Here is a 17,205-nt window from a genome sequence, read left to right on the forward strand (position 1 = left end):
TAACTACGTAGATGAATAAAGAATACAGATGCCACAGAAATATAGTCATAGAAGCACAGAATACATGTACAAATGTATACACACACACACGCACACACATACATAAATATGCATTCATCTGTTGTCCAAGAACAGTGCCAATGCTATTCAATGGAGAAATCACAATCTTTTCAACAAATGGCACTTGGAGTAACTGGACGCCTCTTTTCAAAAATTTAAACCAGACACACACCTCACACTTTCTATGAAAATTAACACCAAATGGATCACAAAGTGTAATGTGCGAAATTTAAAAACGTCTACAAGAAAACATAGGAGGAAATCTCTGCTACTTTGAGTTTCAATGTTTCCAGACAGGACAACAAAAGCATGGTCCTTAAGAGAAAACTAATGAATTGGCCGTTACCGAAACTAATGTTAAGTTTTAGCCGGCCTCCTCTGAGACCCCACCAACAGAAGTGGGGTGCAGTTTCACTTACTGCCAAGTGGGGAGAGAAGTCTAGCTTCCCCATTAGCTCCCCGTTGACACCCTGGGGATTCGGAGGAGAGGGTGCCACATTAACACTGGGCAGGGCTGAGAGATCAGGCTCCCCACCAGCCTTCTGCTGACACTAACCACTCTGTATTTCATCAGGTGCCAAGGTCCCTAGCTCATCTTCATTCCTCTCTCCGTCTTTCAGAATCTTACGTTCGTCTTATATGTACGCACTACACAGAAGTACATATTTAACTGTACCTGTGGGCAGAGTAGGAAGGAACACATTTACTCCACCTTTCTGGTTACTGCTTTTTCTATCTTACTAATTCCTTCCCTAAGCAGTCGTGAACATATTCTCCTTATCACCACATAGAATATTTCTAGTTTTGCTTTGATAATCAGGTCTGTAAGCAACCTGACTCCGACTTTTTCTTTTAATCCAAAAGGTTACCTCAGGATTCTTTCCCCACTGTTCTGTGGGGACAGTGCTGCCTGTCAAAGACCGACTGTCTATAAAGCATGTTTTTTCTTGAGCTTTCTTTTCTCTTTCACTCATTTGTTAAACCATCCCAGCCCCAGCTCCATGCTACTGAACTACTGGGAGCTTCACCTAAAGCCCTGCTATCTAGTAGAGCAGGTCCTCCCACATGGCTCTCAGGAACGGACTTACTCGGCTATGGCATTAGGTCTTTACAAACACATCCCCACTTGAATTTATTATATAAGCACTTCTTTTCTTTTGTCTTTGTTAGGGTTAAAGTTTCATCCACTTTATTGTTTTTTATTCAAAGAAACATTCTACAAGTTCTCAGTTTTTTTAGTTTATTAACTTTTAATTGCACTTTCAAGTTCTTCTGCTTTCATTAGTACATTCCTTAGTGCTCTTGCGTAATTTATTAATATAAATATAAGACTACACATTTACCTCTGTTCACTCATTTTGCTATAGCCTATGGTTTCTAATATGCACCTTCTTTTTTTATCTTGTAAATCTCATACAATTTTAGTTTCGGTTTCCTATTTCATACATTGTTTAAAGGAGGTAATTTTTAAAATTTCCATGTTGAAAGAGTGTTTTTGTTTACCCATTTTATCATTAATTTCTAGATTTACCAAATTGTGTTGAGGGAATGTTATTTGTGGTGACTCTAATTTGTTGGATTTATTGGTGCTCTCTTTTTAGATTAACACTATTATTTTCACAATTTTAAGATTCTTCCATGGTCCCATGGAAGGCTTACTCTTTGATTTCAGCATATACACGCACAAATACATGATTCACTTTAGTACAAATATCACGTATATCCTAGACAGGCATAATACTTCTTTAATGTCCACAGTACCTATTATTTAATAAGATGCAGTGTTTTATGACCTCCTGATCCTAGTGAATCATTAAGTTCCTAGAACTTCCTTATTTTGTGTGCTAAGATCCTTGATATCATATTGTTTGGTGCAGTCATTCAAATGCTTAAAGGTTTACTTCAGCTGTGCTCTTGAGCTAGAGGATCTTTAATGTATTAATGTATTTACTGCCAAAATTCAAACCTGAATAATAACAGAACACGAAACCCTGAATTATTCTATTTTTACTGACTTAATAACTTTGCAATTCTTTTATTACAAACTTCCTAAGATCCTTATTTCGGGATATCTTCTTTAGCCAATCAATACGATCCAATCATTTGCACTTAGCGATTGGGAGATACACCCGACCTAAATTACGTCAACCTGTTACATTATGCTATCTGTTTACATGGCTTCACAACAAAACTTTCAGTAAACACAATGACTTCAGACGATTTTACTTTTTTGCTCTAGGAATTATACTGAACCTATAACTTCTCAAATTCCTGGAATTATTAGTTTAGACAAAGGCTAATAAGTAATAAGCACATGAAAAGATGCCCGACATCATTCGTGATCAGGGAAATTGTTACAGACTGAATCGTGTCTCCCCCCAGATCCATATGGTGAAGCCCCCGCCCCCAGTGTACCTGTACTTGGAGATAAGATCTTTAGGGAGGTAATTAAGATTAAATGAAGTCACGAGGGTGGGGCCCTAATTCTATAGGACTGGTGTCCTTATAAGAAGAGGAAGAGAGATGAGAGCTGTCTCTCCCCACACATGCACAGAGGAAAGGCCAGTGAGGACACAGTGAGAAGGCAGTCAGGAAGAGAGGCCTCACCAGAAATCAACCCTGCTGGTACCTTCATCTTGGACTTCCAGCCTCCAGAACCGTGAGAAATAAATTTCTGTTGTTTAAGTCACCCAGGCTACGGTATTTTGTTATGCCAGTCCAGCTAACTAAAACCGAAATGCAAATCAAAACCTCAGTGATAAACCACTTCACATCCTCTAGGACGGCAAGAATCAAAAAGTCATATAATCACAAGTGTTGGTGAAGACGTGGAGAAATCAGAACCCTCATATGCCGTCATCAGGAATGTAAAATGGTGCAGTCACTTTGGAAAATGGTCTGGCAGTTCCTCAAACAGAGTAACCATATAACTCAGCAATTCCACTCCTAGATAGAAACTCAAGAGCAATAAAAGCACACGTCCATGCAAAAATTTGTAAATGAATGTGTATATCAGCATTACTCAATGACAGCCCAAAGGTGGAATCCCAAATGTCCACTGACTGATGAATGGACACACAAATGTGGTACATCCACACAAGGAAATATTATTTTGCCATAAAAAGGATGAAGTACTGATACATGCCACAACAGGAACCTTAATCCTAAGTGAAAGAAACCAATCACAAAAGACCCTACATAATGTTGTGATTCCACTGATATGAAATGTCCAGATTAGGCAAATCTATAGAGACAGAAAGTGACTAGTGGTTGCCAGGGCTGGAGGGGACTGGGGGATAGGGAGGTGATAGGTAAAGGGTATGGGGTTTCTTTTTGCAGTGATGAAAATTGACTGTGGTGATGTTTACACCTAGCTGTGAATAATAGTAAAAGCCACTGAATTGTGTACTTTAGATGGGTGACATGTATGGCATGCAAATTCTATCTCAATAAAGCTGTGTAAAAGGGGGAAAAAAAAAACTTTCGAAAGTGTTCCCCTCTAAGGTCTAACTACCCCAGGTGTTTCTGTCAGGGCTCACTCACCTGGGTACCTCTGGTTTAGGAATTCTTCCTCTAAGGACCAGGGCTCTTCTCCTTGCTCCAACTTGAAAATCACCCGGGGTTTAGTACTGCAGTATCCTGTGAACATAACAATTGAGGGTATATCCAGACCAGATCCATGGGCCTTTGGGTTTCCAAAGGTGGAGAAAGAGACGGTGGCAAGAGCAGCGAAATGAAGGTGCTCATTTGAAGTTTTCAACGTGGAAGTAATGACACAAACATTGTTTCTGTTTCTCTAAAGGTTTCAGTTTCCTTCAACCTCTTAATAAGAAGCCTGAACAACACTAATCTCTAGTGAGGGTTCACGCGTGGTGATTTCAAAAAAAGGAAATGTAATCCACAGGGAGTCACATGGTAAGGGCTGCTCACCCATGGAGACCAGGTGGCCGTAGTTCTCCAGCATCACATCTCTGTACAGGGCCCTCTGTGTGGAGTCCATCTGCCGCCACTCCTCCTGGGTGAACTCCACAGTCACGTCTTCGAACGACACCAATCCCTATAACAGCACATTTTGTGCAAAGGTTCAGAATTACGTGACAAAGAAAAGACCTTTGAGAACCACTACTATTCCTATTTACTCTTAAGGCTCTAAAACAAATGGCTACAAAAGATGCCAATTTTTGACCTAATTTTGTCGCCAACTTCAAATTGCTCAACTAGTTAAAAAGGTTTTTAACTAACCATAATTCATTTACACATATTTATGAATTATAGGGGTTTGTTACAGAAAAAAATTCAATGTAAAGCGACTTCCTACAACTCTTCCACATCCCAAGGAATTGCCCTGGGTATTCTAGAGACTTCTAGGATAGTCGGTCTCTCCTTGGACGTTATCACGGCAAATAATGGGGGCCAAGGAAGAGATCTATGTAAGTTGTGGAGACATTATACATGACCAAACTTATGTATAAGTAAATGTATAAAGATAAATAAATCTAGAGCTCATGAAGAACGAAGAACAACTTACCAAGGAGTTGAAATCAAAGAGACCAGTAGAAGAGAACACTATCTACACTGACGGGACAGCAATGGATATAAGGATAGGGGTATAATCACAGAGCAGAAGCAACAACCAGTTTGATGACTACTTTCTTGTGGAGCTACCCAGTCTAACTGCACAAGCAGCTCCTTGAATGCTGGTGCCAAACACCGATATTTGGGAAACAAAAGGAAAAAAATGTGTTAGAAGTCATCGTGAGACGGATCTGCTGAGGTTGCTACTGAAAGGTCTATGGAACATAATATTGGAAATGCCCCTTAAACTAGTATACATATGGTTTTAGAACACAGAAGGAAGGTCTAGGATGAAGACAAGCATTTAGGAATTACTAGCAATTTAGGTGGGAACTGAAGTTATCAGAGGCAATCAGACAGCAACTTGAGCACATGGGGACTGAGGAAAGAAAAGCACCAAAAACAGAATTTGAGGAGCCACGAATATTAAAGAGGCTGGCAGAAAAAGTACAGGCCATAAAGCCAGAGAGGATGTTTTCTGAAAAGTAACAACAGGATCGGGAGAGGGAGGAGTCCTTGAAACTGAGCAAAGGGAAAGATTCCACAACCAAAGGCTTCAAAGGGGCTGGGAGGAGGAGGAAATGGGGAGTCGCTGTCCAACAGGTACCCACCTTCAGTTTTGGCTATGCAAGGTCATTAAGTTCCAGAGATCTGCTGCACAAATGATGCCTACAGTTAACCATACTATCATGCACACATAAAATTCTGTACAATTTGTAAGAGGGCAGATCTCATGTTAAGTGTTCTTTTCACAATTAAAAATAAAAAGCAAGCAAGTAGACCAAGAGAAAAGAGGACAGAAACAAGCTTTCTTCCCTGGTGCTGTGTACCCAATTGTCTGTTCATTCACGTCTTCAGTGCTACTGAGCGAGTACCTCCTCTGCGTGAAGCTCAGCGCTCGTAGCTGGTAACCAAAACAAATGAACAAAAGAACAGGAGTACCTCTCACTAAATTTATCTTAATCTGAAAAACGTAAAGAAAAGTTAACTATATTTTCAAAAACTAAAAAATTAGTGGGAAAAGTGGCATTGTTTTCATTCGTGCCAATCTCTTTCACATCTGGCTTAATAAAAATCAGCTGGATTAAAAAATATTAAGCTAACAAGTGACCTAAGTGAAAATGGTGAGGTAAGGATCCAAGAAAATTCTCTCTTTCATAAAAGCGATAAACAAACTGGCAAAAATTGTAGAAGTTAACAAAAGCAACCTACGGGACATGTATTCAAGGAAAACAGCTGAATCAGAGTAAAAACAGTGATAGAGGATCCTTTTCACTGAGCCTATTCCCATCCCTTGCTCTCCAACTCTGTGGTGGTTTGAGAACCAACAATCTGCCATCACAGTTAAAACCAGCAGCCTGGCAACTACTGGAGGGAGAAGAGCTGGGGTGAGGTTCCCTCAAAGCCCCACTCCCAGAAAACTCATTATTTGGCCTGTTTGGTGATTCCTTGAAAGACCCCACTTGCAAAGGTGTCTTTACTTGAGCTCACTCAGAGCTCACAGAGAATGAAAAGCCATATGCTCAGAGGCATTTGTCAAAAACATCTGAAGGCACTTGTTTAACTTAGTGGCTATCTGAGGAGGTAGATAACAGTTGGGGCAAACAATACCCTAATCAAAAAGCTTAAAAGGAAAAGCTGGGGAATGAGATGTCCACACAGATTTTTAAAAGCTCCAATATATTCCTGAGAATCTAGAAGGCCACATTCATGTGGAGAGCTGTGCATATGCCCAGGGCTGTGAGCATGCTCAGGAAAGATGTGAGAAGGCACTACGCTGTCACCTCTAACTGACCTTGAGGTTTGGGCTAAGAAGGGAGTGAAGGCCAGCACAGAGTCGTAAACTGCCTGCCTGACTGCTGCAGGAATGCCCTCACACGCACAGAGCCCCTTAGCAAAGACCTGGAGACTTACCGGTTCCTGGCATTTAAGGACAGGGACTCCAACTGCCACAGATCACAAGAAACACAGGCTCTAGGGCATTAGCTCAAAAACAGTCAGTGAACAAATAAATTTCAACAGTGACCCCCATGGAGGGGAGAAATTCTGATTTCTAGACTTGCTGCATTGTTGCACTTAAAATGTCCAATCATCAACAAAAGATTGCTAAACAAAGAAAGAAACAAGAAAGTAAGACCCTTATGTAGGAAAAAGTGTAATCAACAGAAATCGATTCCTGCATCTGAGGAAGCAGATGTTGGACTTACTGGGCAATGACTTTAAATCAGCTATTTTAAATATCATCAAAGACCTAGAGAAAACAATGTCTAAGGACTCAAAGAAAGTATGAGAACAATACTTCACTAAATAAAGAGTATCAATAAAGAGACAGAAATTACAAAAAGGAACCAAATAGAAACTTAAAGAGTTGAAAAGTACAACTGAAACAAAACTTTCATTAGAGGGATTCAAGAGCAGATTTCAGCAGGTGGAAGAGAATGAATGGACATATGTCCACTGAAATTACAGAGTGAGAAACGGAAAGAAAAAATAACTGCAAAAAATGAACTAGGAGACGGTCCCAAGTCTACAAACGTACGTGTAATGAGAGTCCCAGACAGAGAGGAAAGAAAAGGTCTGAAAGAATATTTGAAGAAATAATCAACAAGAAGTCTCCAAGTTTGATGGAAAACATTAATCTACACATCCAAGAAACTCAACAATCTTCAAGTAGGATAAACTTGGAGTAAGAGATCCACACATGGACACAGGATTAATCAAACTACCAGACGAGACAAAGGCACAATCTTGAAAGCAGCAAGAAAGAAGTGACTCATCCTGTACAATAGTATGATTGTACAAGCTGACTACTAACCAGAAACCATGGAGGACAGAAGGCAGTGGGACGACAACACAGTCAAAATGCTAAAAGAAAAAGGTTGTCAATCAAGAATTCTACACCCAGCAAAAGTGGAAAAATTAAAACCTTCCTGGATAAACAGAATTTGTCACAGGCAAAACTGCCCTATGAGAAGTAATACAGGAACTGGTTCAGCAAATCTACAGAGACAGAAAGTCGAGGGGCCTGGGGGTGAATGGAATGATGGGAGAAGATAAAGTGTACAGACTTGCTTTTTAAGTTGATGAAAATGTTCTAAAATCGACTGTGGTGCTGTTTGTACATATCTACGGGTACACTAAAAAAATCATTGAAGTCTACATTTTAAATGGGTGAATGGCATGGTATGTGAGCGGAATCTCAATAAAGCTGTTTAAAGAAAAAAATGAGAGAAAATGAAATCATTCCAAGACAACAGACGAGATTAAAGGGCCAAAGAGGGAAACTGGGGATGAGCCATGTGCAAGGACAAGGGAAAGACGACGACTCCATGAAGATATCAGCAGGAGAAGGACAGAGCCAGTGGAAGGTGTCACAGACACTCACAGAGACACTTTCCAGAAGGACAGAGTGAGAAGTAGAGGCAAGTGCTACAGAAAAGTCAAGTAAGCAAAGGATCAGGCAAGACCCAATGGATTTGATCATAATCGAGTCTCTGGTCACTGGAGATCACAGGTAAGTGGGGAGAGAGACCAAGGCCTCATGAAAAGGTTTAGAGCGTGACTGAAAGTGTTGAAACACTTGAAGGAGAACAGAATTTTAAACTGTCTGCTGGGCTGACCGTTTTAAACTGTCCTGAAAATCACGGGTACTCGAAATATTTATGGAGAGTAATCTTAAGGATAGTCAGTTGGTCCATCAGAAAAATGTCTCCTGCAATCCCTGTGTTGGAGTTTGTGAAAAACAGTACTGACTGAGCTCACTTCAGCGTTACCTCTTCTACCTTTACTGAAGCACAAGTGGAGGCAACGTCCTATGTTATCTTAGGGTTACTACTGGAAGCTGTTAACTAAATCACATAGTTGAAAACAACAAAGATATTCTTCACCTTCAATTGTCTTTATAGTCTATGAGGAATCAGTTTGCTTTACCTTCTCACCAACGTTAACCTTGAAAGAAATATCACGCCTGATACCCTGCCACGGCTATCACAAACCTCAGAAATAAACCTGGAACTCCAACGTAGTACATCTGCAATGTCAGAGGACCTGCATGTACCCACCTGCCACCTTTGCTCTGCTCTTCAACTGTATTTCTGTGTCTTCTCTGAATGCATCTGATCCATTTCTATTTCTACTCTTCCATGTTGACGGAGAGACACGTAAGCCCTTATAAAATCCCTTGTAACACAAGCAAGCTATTAAAAACTGAACTCACCTGAGCTATGTTCATTTTCTGCTACTCCCGGAAGAAGGTAAAGAACTGTGAAGGTTCAGCTGGGGAGGAGGAAAGAGAAATGGGGTCATGAGAAACCTGGTCAGCCCTACAACTCCTACACTCACCTGCCTAAAACTCCCCTTATACCAGCTGGAGAAAAGCCTTCCCTATGGGAAAACAGCCCTTGCACACGCTAGAGAAGGGAGAGGAAGGGACACAGAGGGAGCAACACCTGAACGTGCGCACCTCGGATATGACTCTCTGGGCTTAACCTTGCATTTTCATACACTGCTTTTTCTTGATGAGTTAACGTCTATCCTCTTCTGACTAATTAGCAGCAGCAGCATGAAACAGAGGAATAAACAAATTCAGCAACACCGGGGGGGAAACCCTCTACCTTCATTAAAACTAACGTTGTCCAAAAAAACTACTCAGGCTGGATTATTAACCAAGTTCTTGTCTTTACACCTTGAGTTAGAGCTTCACAGAAAACTCCGAGATAAAAACGGATGCTTCATACAAGAAATAAATTTCTTGCAACTTTCTGTTCTCAATTGGTTGCAGTTCCTAAAAAAGATCTTCGGATCAGATGCTTACAGTACTCACCCGTGTAAGTCAACAGCTCTGCGCTTAGTTCCTGGGTCTGCCCTGGGTGACTCGACAAACCCCGTTCATTACAGGCCTGCTGTCTTTGGGCTTCCGAAAGCGTCCAGCACAGAAAACCCCTCTCCTCCCATTTCGTTTTTCTCTATGCTCAGGAAAGAGGCAGCATCGGCATCACTCATAGATGCCACACGTGGTGAGGAACAGGCGCGACAGCAGCTCAGAATCCGCAGGGGGCGCGGGGAGAACGGAGGAGACAGGGAGCTGCTTGGGGTCCCGCCCGCGCTCGCGGGTTAGCCTTCCCCGGACGCCACGTCCCCACCAGCCGTCAGCGACCCGCCCGCTCCTGCGCAGCCTCACAGTCCCCCATCCCCGCCACCCCAGGCCGCCGCCTTCCGCAGGCGGGTCCACAGCGTCCACCGCACACAGGCCGGGCCGGCTTCCGGGCGCGGGGACCTCCTCGAGCCCGCCTCACGCCACACAGGGACCCACAACTGCTTCTGGCCGGGCGCCTCGGGCCCGCGCGTGCCTGGAACCTTCCGCCTCCGTTCCGAAGCCCCGCAGGGCTCCGTCAGCAAGGCCGCTCTGCCCAGAGGCAACTGTCCCCGCGGGCCCCTCGCCCCTGCCGTAAGAGAGCTCCTTTGCTCCCGAGGGGCTGGGACCCGGGGCGCGGAGCCAGTGCCCTTTATCCCAAGCGTCACCCAGCGCTCCACGCCCGGCTCCTCCGGAACTCGCCAGAAACGTCCCGGGCGGCCCCGCGGCCGTCAGCCGCCCGCGACCACCGGCCCTGCCGCCGGCTAGGGCCACAGGGCGAGGCGCCTCCGGAGGCCCCGAAGCGACGCAGCGGGAACGCCGACTCGCCGCCTTCCACCGCCCGCGGCTCCGGACAGACGCCGAGCTCCCTTCCGGCTGCCTCAGCCCCGCCCCGGCCCGAGCCCCGCGCCGCGAGCCCCGCCCGCGACCACCGCGCGGGCCCCGCAGGCCGCCGCCGCCGCAGGTGTGCGCGCGGAGGACGCGAGCTCTCGAGAGCGACGCCCACGGCGGCGAAGCGGCCCGAGGCGCCGCCCCCAGCCCGCGCCCCGGGGCCGCCGGGGACGCGGGGCTAGGGGAGGGCAGGGCCCGGCGGCGCCTCCGGGGCACCCCGCTCCCGTCCCCGGACGCGAGCCTAGCCGGCCCGGCAGGCCCTCAGCCGCGCGGAGGCCCGTCCCCAGCGCTCTCACCCCGAGCAGCAGCCTCCGCTCCCGCCTACACCTACAGACGTCCGGACGCTGGCCCTCTCGCGCCCGGGGAGGCGCGGGAGGGCGGGGCGGGGCTGGGTGTGCGCGTGCGCAGAGTGAGCGCCGAGGACCCTTCCCAGACTGCTGCGCGGAGGGCCCGCACCATCCAAGACTACATTTCCCATAAGACCCTGACACAGCAGCAAGTGGTTTGGGAAGCGTTACTGCTGCTTTCGCGAGTTGGAAGACGTGACGATTGGACCTTGCTGCTGGAGATTTTTCCTGAATCCTAGAGGTTGTGGGTTAGACTTTTGCTTTACGACATTTATGACAAAGCGTGGTTCTCGATCGGATCCTGGTTGTAAAAAACAACAGCTGCAAGGAGGCACTTGGAGAGATATGAACATGGACTAGCTATGGAAATATTAAGGGTTATTATATATACGCAAGCAATATTATACATATATGGTTAATGGTTAATATATATAATCAGCATTACTTTGATTAGTGATAATATTTGGACGAGGTACGAAATTGTTATGTTTTACACATACATACTGAAACATTTACGATTATGAAATCATATATTTGGAATTTACTTTTTAAAACTTCAGCAAACGAATTAGAGATAGCAAATATGGCCAAGGGTTAAGAATCATTAAATCTCTGTAATACGTGTGTATAATGCTCATTTTACTCTTTCTGCTATTCTGAGGTTTTGAAGACGTGGAGGTGGGTGCGGGGAGGAGACGGGGGGGGGGGGGGGGTACGTTAGGGAGTTTCCTGTCCCTCCAGAAGTGCACCTTTTAAAGTCGAGCTGCCTGGAGAAGCAAGGGTACACCCAAGTGTCCGTTAGGGTTACGGCTGTGAGGTAGAACAAATAGTAGAAAATGGATGGAGCCAACATTAATGAAAAAGAGTAACATCTGTGACCCGCAGGGTTTATGGGGGCGGGGAGTTGAGGGGGAAGAGAGAATACGCCAGCTGTTCAAAATTGCACAAGTAATACGTGAAAACACATACACCCCAAAATAAGAAAATTATTATATCACTTTTGCATTTCCATGAGTAAACCTTTTTTGAAAATTAATGTGTGCACACTTCAGACTTTTCACAAATTAGAGACATAGGGGCGCAATAACAATTTTTTTTCTAGTAGGCTTTTTTAGAGCAGTTTTAGGCCTACAGAATGAGCAGAAAGCACAAAAAGAGTTCCCATAGACCCCCTCTCACCACCCCACACGCAGTTTCTCCTATTAACATCTTACATTAGTGTGGTACATTTTGTACACTTAACAAATGATCCATTGTTCCTAGCTAAAGTCCGTAGTTTACATTACCGGTCGCTCTTTGCGTTGTATAGTTTTATGGGTTTTGCCACATGGATCATGTCATCTGGTGTAATATCCGTCATTATAGTGGTGTAAAATGCACCATTGCATTATTGTACAGAATAGTTTTACTACCCTAAAAATCTCCTGTGCTCTGTCTATTCCACCTCTCCCTTCTTGTTTTCTCCTCCTGGACTCCTGGCAGCCACTCATCTTTTTACTGTCTCAGTAGCTTTACCTTTTCCAGAATGTGGTATAGTAAGTAGCTTTTTTAGACTGGCTTCTTTCACTTAGAATACGCGTTTAAGCTTTCTCCATGTCCTTTTGTGGCTTGATAGCTCACTTCTTTTTATCACTGAATAATATTCCATTGTATGGATGTACACAGTTTGTTTATCCACTCATCTATTGAAAGACATCTTGCTTGATTCTGAGTGTTTGCAATTATGGATAAAACTACTATAAACATTTTTTTTGTGCAGACTTTTGTATTGACATGTCTTCTTCTTCTTTTTTAAAAAAGATTGGCCCTGAGCTACCGTCTGTTGTGAATCTTTTTTTTTTTTTTTTATCTTCTTCTCTGCAAAGTCCCCCAGTACGTAGTTGTATATTCTAGTCGTGGGTCCTTCTAGTTCTGCTATGAGCAGTTCTAGGTCTGCGTCCAGGATCCGAACCGGCGAAACCCTGGGCTGCCGAAGCGGAGTGCGCAAACTTAGCCACTCACACTTAACCACTCACAGCCGGGCTGGCCCCGACAGAAGTTTTCAAATCAACTGAGTAAATACCAAGGAGTGCAATTGCTGGATTGTATAGTGGAGACTGTGGTTAGCTTTATAAGAAACTGCCAAACTGTCTTCCAGAAGTGGATGTATCATTTTGCATTTTCACCAGCGATGAATGACAGTTCTCATTGCTCCATGTCCTCACCAGCATTAGGTGTTGTGAGTATTTTGGATTTTGGCCATTCTAATAGGTGTGTAGTGGTATCTCATAATTTGCGATTCTGTAATGATATCTGATGCTGGACTTCTTTTCATATGCCTAACTGCCATAAGTATATCTTCTTTTGTGAGGTGTCTAACTCTTTCACCCATTTTTTATTGGGTTGTTAATTTTCTTATTGTTGAGTTTTAAGAGTTACTTATATATTTTGGATAAAATTCCTCTACCAGATGTCTTTTACAAATATTTTCTCTCAGTCTGTGGCTTGTCTTTTCATTTTCTTGATATTCATTCAGAAAGCAGTTTTTACTTTTAATGAATTCAAACTGATCAATTTGTTCATTCTTGGATTGTGCTTCTGGTGTTACCTAAAAACTCATTGCCAAACTCAAGGTCACCTAGATTTTCTTCTGTGTTATCTCCTAGAAGTTTTATACTTTTGCTTCATATTTTTCAGTTTATGATCCACTTTGAGTTGATATTTGTGAGAAGTAGAAGGTCTGTGTCTACCTTTATTTTTTTCCATGTGGCTGTTCAGTTTTTCTAGCACCATTGTTAAAAAGACTATCTTTTCTTCATTGCGTTGTCTTTGCTCCTTTGTCAAAGATCATTTGACAATATTTGTGGGCTCTCTATTCTGTTCCATTAATGTTTTTGTTGATTCTTTCTGCAGTACCACACTGGTTTGACCACTTCAGCTTTATAGTAATTTTTGAAGTCAGGTAGTGTCAGTCCTCTGACTTGGTTATTTTTTAATACAGGCATCACTCGGAGATATTGTGGGCTCAGTTCCAGACCACGGTAAGAAAGCAAATATTGCAATAAGGTGAGTCACATGAATTTTTTGTTTTCCCAGTGCATATAAAAGTTATGTTGAGAGAGTGATGACAGCACCATGGTGGAGTGAACTTGCCCAGGACTGTCTCCCCCGCAACATACAACAAAAAGTGACATCCGTACTCCAACAGAAGACATCATAACAACACGAAAACCTCGGAGAGACATGCAGCCACACGACAGAGTGCAGAGAGGCTGGAGTTCCCCTTGGAGGAGCTGGAACAGTGTAAGAGAGAACTTCACTCCCTCCCCCAAAGACTGGGATTGCTGCTGCGGGCGGATCCATGAGGGAAGGAGCGGGCGAGGGGTCGCTCATTTGGAGGATCACCCAGGACTCCCACGGGCCCTTGCTGCCTAGAGGGAAGCCTTCTAACGGGGTGAAAGCCTTCACACGGGGTGACCTCATCAAGCCAAGACACCAGGAGACCAGATAGTGACAGCTGATCGAGAAATCCCAGAGTGCATGTGGGAGACAGCACCCCTCCCCCGACCCGCTCAGCGTGGCTCCAGCCCCTGGGATCTCAGCTGAAGGTGGAGGGCTCAGAATACGAGGCTCTCAACCCCCACCCAATGGCGATAGGTGGTAACTGCAACCGAATACTATCAGAATGAGAAAGCCCTGACCTTCCAACATCAGACACTACATCAAATCTCCAGACCGGAGACAAAACGGCAAGCCCCCAGAACTCAGCCCTAAGGACACAGAAATATATAAGCTAAACGACAATGAATTCAAAATAGCTATCCTCAAAAAACTCAATGAGGTAAAAGAGAATGTAGAGAAACAATTCAATGAGTTTAGAGGCTACTTCACAAAAGTGACTGCAACTGTAAAGAAGAATCAATCAGAAATATTAGAGATGGGGGCCGGCCCAGTGGCGGAGTGGGTAAGTGTGCACATTACACTGCGGCAGCCCAGGGTTTGCCGGTTTGGATCCCAGCTGCGGACATGGCACCGCTTGGCAAGTCGTGCTGTGGTAGGCATCCCACATATAAAGTAGAGGAAGATAGGCATGGATGTTAGCTCAGGGCCAGTCTTCCTCAGTAGAAAAATAAAAGAAATATTAGAGATGAAAGACACAATGGAAGAGATAAAACAAAATACGGATTCCCTCAATGCTCGTGTGGACATCATAGAGGAGCATATCACCATAATCGAAAATAGATATGTTGAAATGCTCCAGACAGAGGAGGAGAGAGAACTAAGACTAAAAATGAATAAAGAAAGTGTCTGAGAAATATCCGACTCAATGAGGAAAGGCAACATAAGAATTATAGGTCTTCAAGACGGTGAAGAGAATGAGAATGGAGCAGAAAGCGTGTTCAAAGAAATAATAGCAGAGAACTTCCAAAATCCAGGGAAAGAGAGGGAAATCTGTGTGGAAGAAGTTTCCAGATCTCTTAGATTTGTCAATGTAAAAAGACCGACTGCAAGGCGTATAGTAGTACAACTGGCAAAAATGAATGACAAAGAAAGAATACTCTGGGCAGCAAGGCAGAAGGAAATAACCTACAAAGGAACCCCTATCAGGCTTTCAGTGGATTTCTCTGCAGAAACCTTACAAGCTAGGAGAGAATGGAATGACATATTCAAAACTTTAAAAGACAAGAATCTTCAGCCAAGAGTACTCTATCCAGCAAAAATATCCTTCCGATATGATGGAGAAAATAAATGTTTCTCAGACAAACAAAAGCTAAGGGATTTTGTAGCCATGAAACCCGCCCTTACAAGAAATCCTCAAGAAGGCCCTCATACCCGAAAAAGGAAAAAAAGAGAGAAAGTGGTCACAAAATACAGAGTAAGGAGATACATGGGTAGACAGAATCAGAATAGGATGGCAAATATTCAACTATAGCTTTCGGCTAAAGGGAAGGAAAACACCAAAAACAAAGACAATTTTGTCACTTTAACCACAAACTCACAACACAAGATGGAATAAGATATGAGAAAAACAGCTTAGGAGGGGAAGAGGAAATGGACTGAATCGGTTTAGACTAAGGAAGTAAGAAGCCATCAGAAAATGGGCTATCTTATACACGAGATTCTGAATACAAACCTCAGCGTAACCACTAAACAAAAAAGCAGAACAGAGACACAAAAATAAATAAGGAAAAAACAAAGAAACACATCATAAAAATCTACCTAATTCAATGGGTAGACAAAAACACACAGGACAAAAAACAAAGGAAATGCAGGAAAACCAGAAAACAAGTGATATAATGACAGCATTAAGCCATCAAACATCAATAATCACTCTAAACGTAAACGGATTGAATTCACCAATAAAAAGACACAGAGTGGCGAGATGGATTAAAAAAGAAGACCCAACAATTTGCTGCCTCCAGGAAACACACCTCTGCTCCAACGACAAACACAGGCTCAGAGTGAAGGGATGGAAGACGACACCCCAGCTAATGGCAAACAAAAGAAAGCAGATGTCATAATACTTATATCAGACAAAGTAGACTTCAAGATAAGACAGGTAAAGAGAGACAAAGAGGGGCAGTATATAATGATCCAATGGACACTCCATCAAGAAGAAATAACGCTTAAAAATATTAACGCACCCAACACAGGAGCACCAAAGTTCATAAGCAACTATTAAAAAACCTACAAGAAGATATTAAAAATAACATACTAGTAGTCGGGGACCTCAACACTCCACTCACATCAATGGATAGATCATCCAGACAGAAAATCAACAAGGAAACGGTGGAATGAAATGAAAAGCTAAACCAGTTGGACTTAATAGACATGTATAGAATACTCCATCCAAAACAAGCAGAATACACGTTCTTCTCAAGTGCGCATGGAACATTCTCAAGGATAGGCCATATGTTGGGAAGCAAGGCAAGCCTCTATAAATGTAGAAAAAAATGAAACAATAACAAGCATCTTTTCCGATCTTAATGCTATAAAGCTAGAAAGTAATTACAAGAAAAAAGCCGAGAAAGGGACAAAGATGTGGAGACTAAACAACATGCTATTGAACAAGCAATGGATCATTGAAGAAATTAAAGGGGAAATCAAGAGATATCTGGAGACATATGAAAACGATAACATAGAATACCAACTCATGTGGGACGCAGCAAAAGCTGTATTAAGAGGGAAATTCATCGCAATACAGGGACACCTTAATGAACAAGAAAAATCCCAAATAAGCAATCTCAAATTACACCTATCTGAATTAGAAAAACAAGAACAAGCAAAGCCCAAAGTCAGCAGAAGGAGCGAAATAATAAAAATCAGAGCAGAAATAAATGCTTTGGAAACAAAAAAGGCAGTAGAAAGGATCAATGAAACAAAGAGCTGGTTCTTTGAGAAGAGAAATAAAATCGACAAACACCTAGTCAGACATAATGCAAAGAAAAAAAGAGAGAAAGCTCAGATAATCAAAATCGGAAATGAAAGAGGAGAAGTAAC

At 43.2% G+C, this 17,205-nt stretch overlaps 1 protein-coding gene across 5 annotated transcripts in view; it reads right to left on the minus strand.

Annotated features, from left to right (window-relative positions):
* Positions 1-10,785, minus strand: part of LOC106822364 (zinc finger protein 658) — a 36,503-nt gene extending 25,718 nt beyond the window's left edge. For 2 of the 5 annotated variants that reach the window (XM_070495457.1, XM_070495456.1), the window contains exons 1-4: positions 9,458-9,657; positions 8,852-8,910; positions 3,991-4,117; positions 3,604-3,699 (exon numbers count right to left, since the gene is read on the minus strand). In XM_070495457.1, coding sequence (XP_070351558.1) covers positions 3,604-3,699; positions 3,991-4,117; positions 8,852-8,866 — 238 coding nt within the window. In that variant the 5' untranslated portion in view covers positions 8,867-8,910; positions 9,458-9,657. Of the gene's footprint in view, positions 1-3,603; positions 3,700-3,990; positions 4,118-8,851; positions 8,911-9,097; positions 9,179-9,457; positions 9,658-10,674 lie in introns of those variants that run through there. The other 3 variants (XM_044756513.2, XM_070495458.1, XM_044756514.2) reach the window with 3 other exon arrangements.
* Between the last annotated feature and the right edge of the window lie 6,420 nt (positions 10,786-17,205).

Source organism: Equus asinus, chromosome 23 (genome assembly GCF_041296235.1).
Source record: "Equus asinus isolate D_3611 breed Donkey chromosome 23, EquAss-T2T_v2, whole genome shotgun sequence".
Classification (NCBI taxonomy): domain Eukaryota; kingdom Metazoa; phylum Chordata; class Mammalia; order Perissodactyla; family Equidae; genus Equus; species Equus asinus.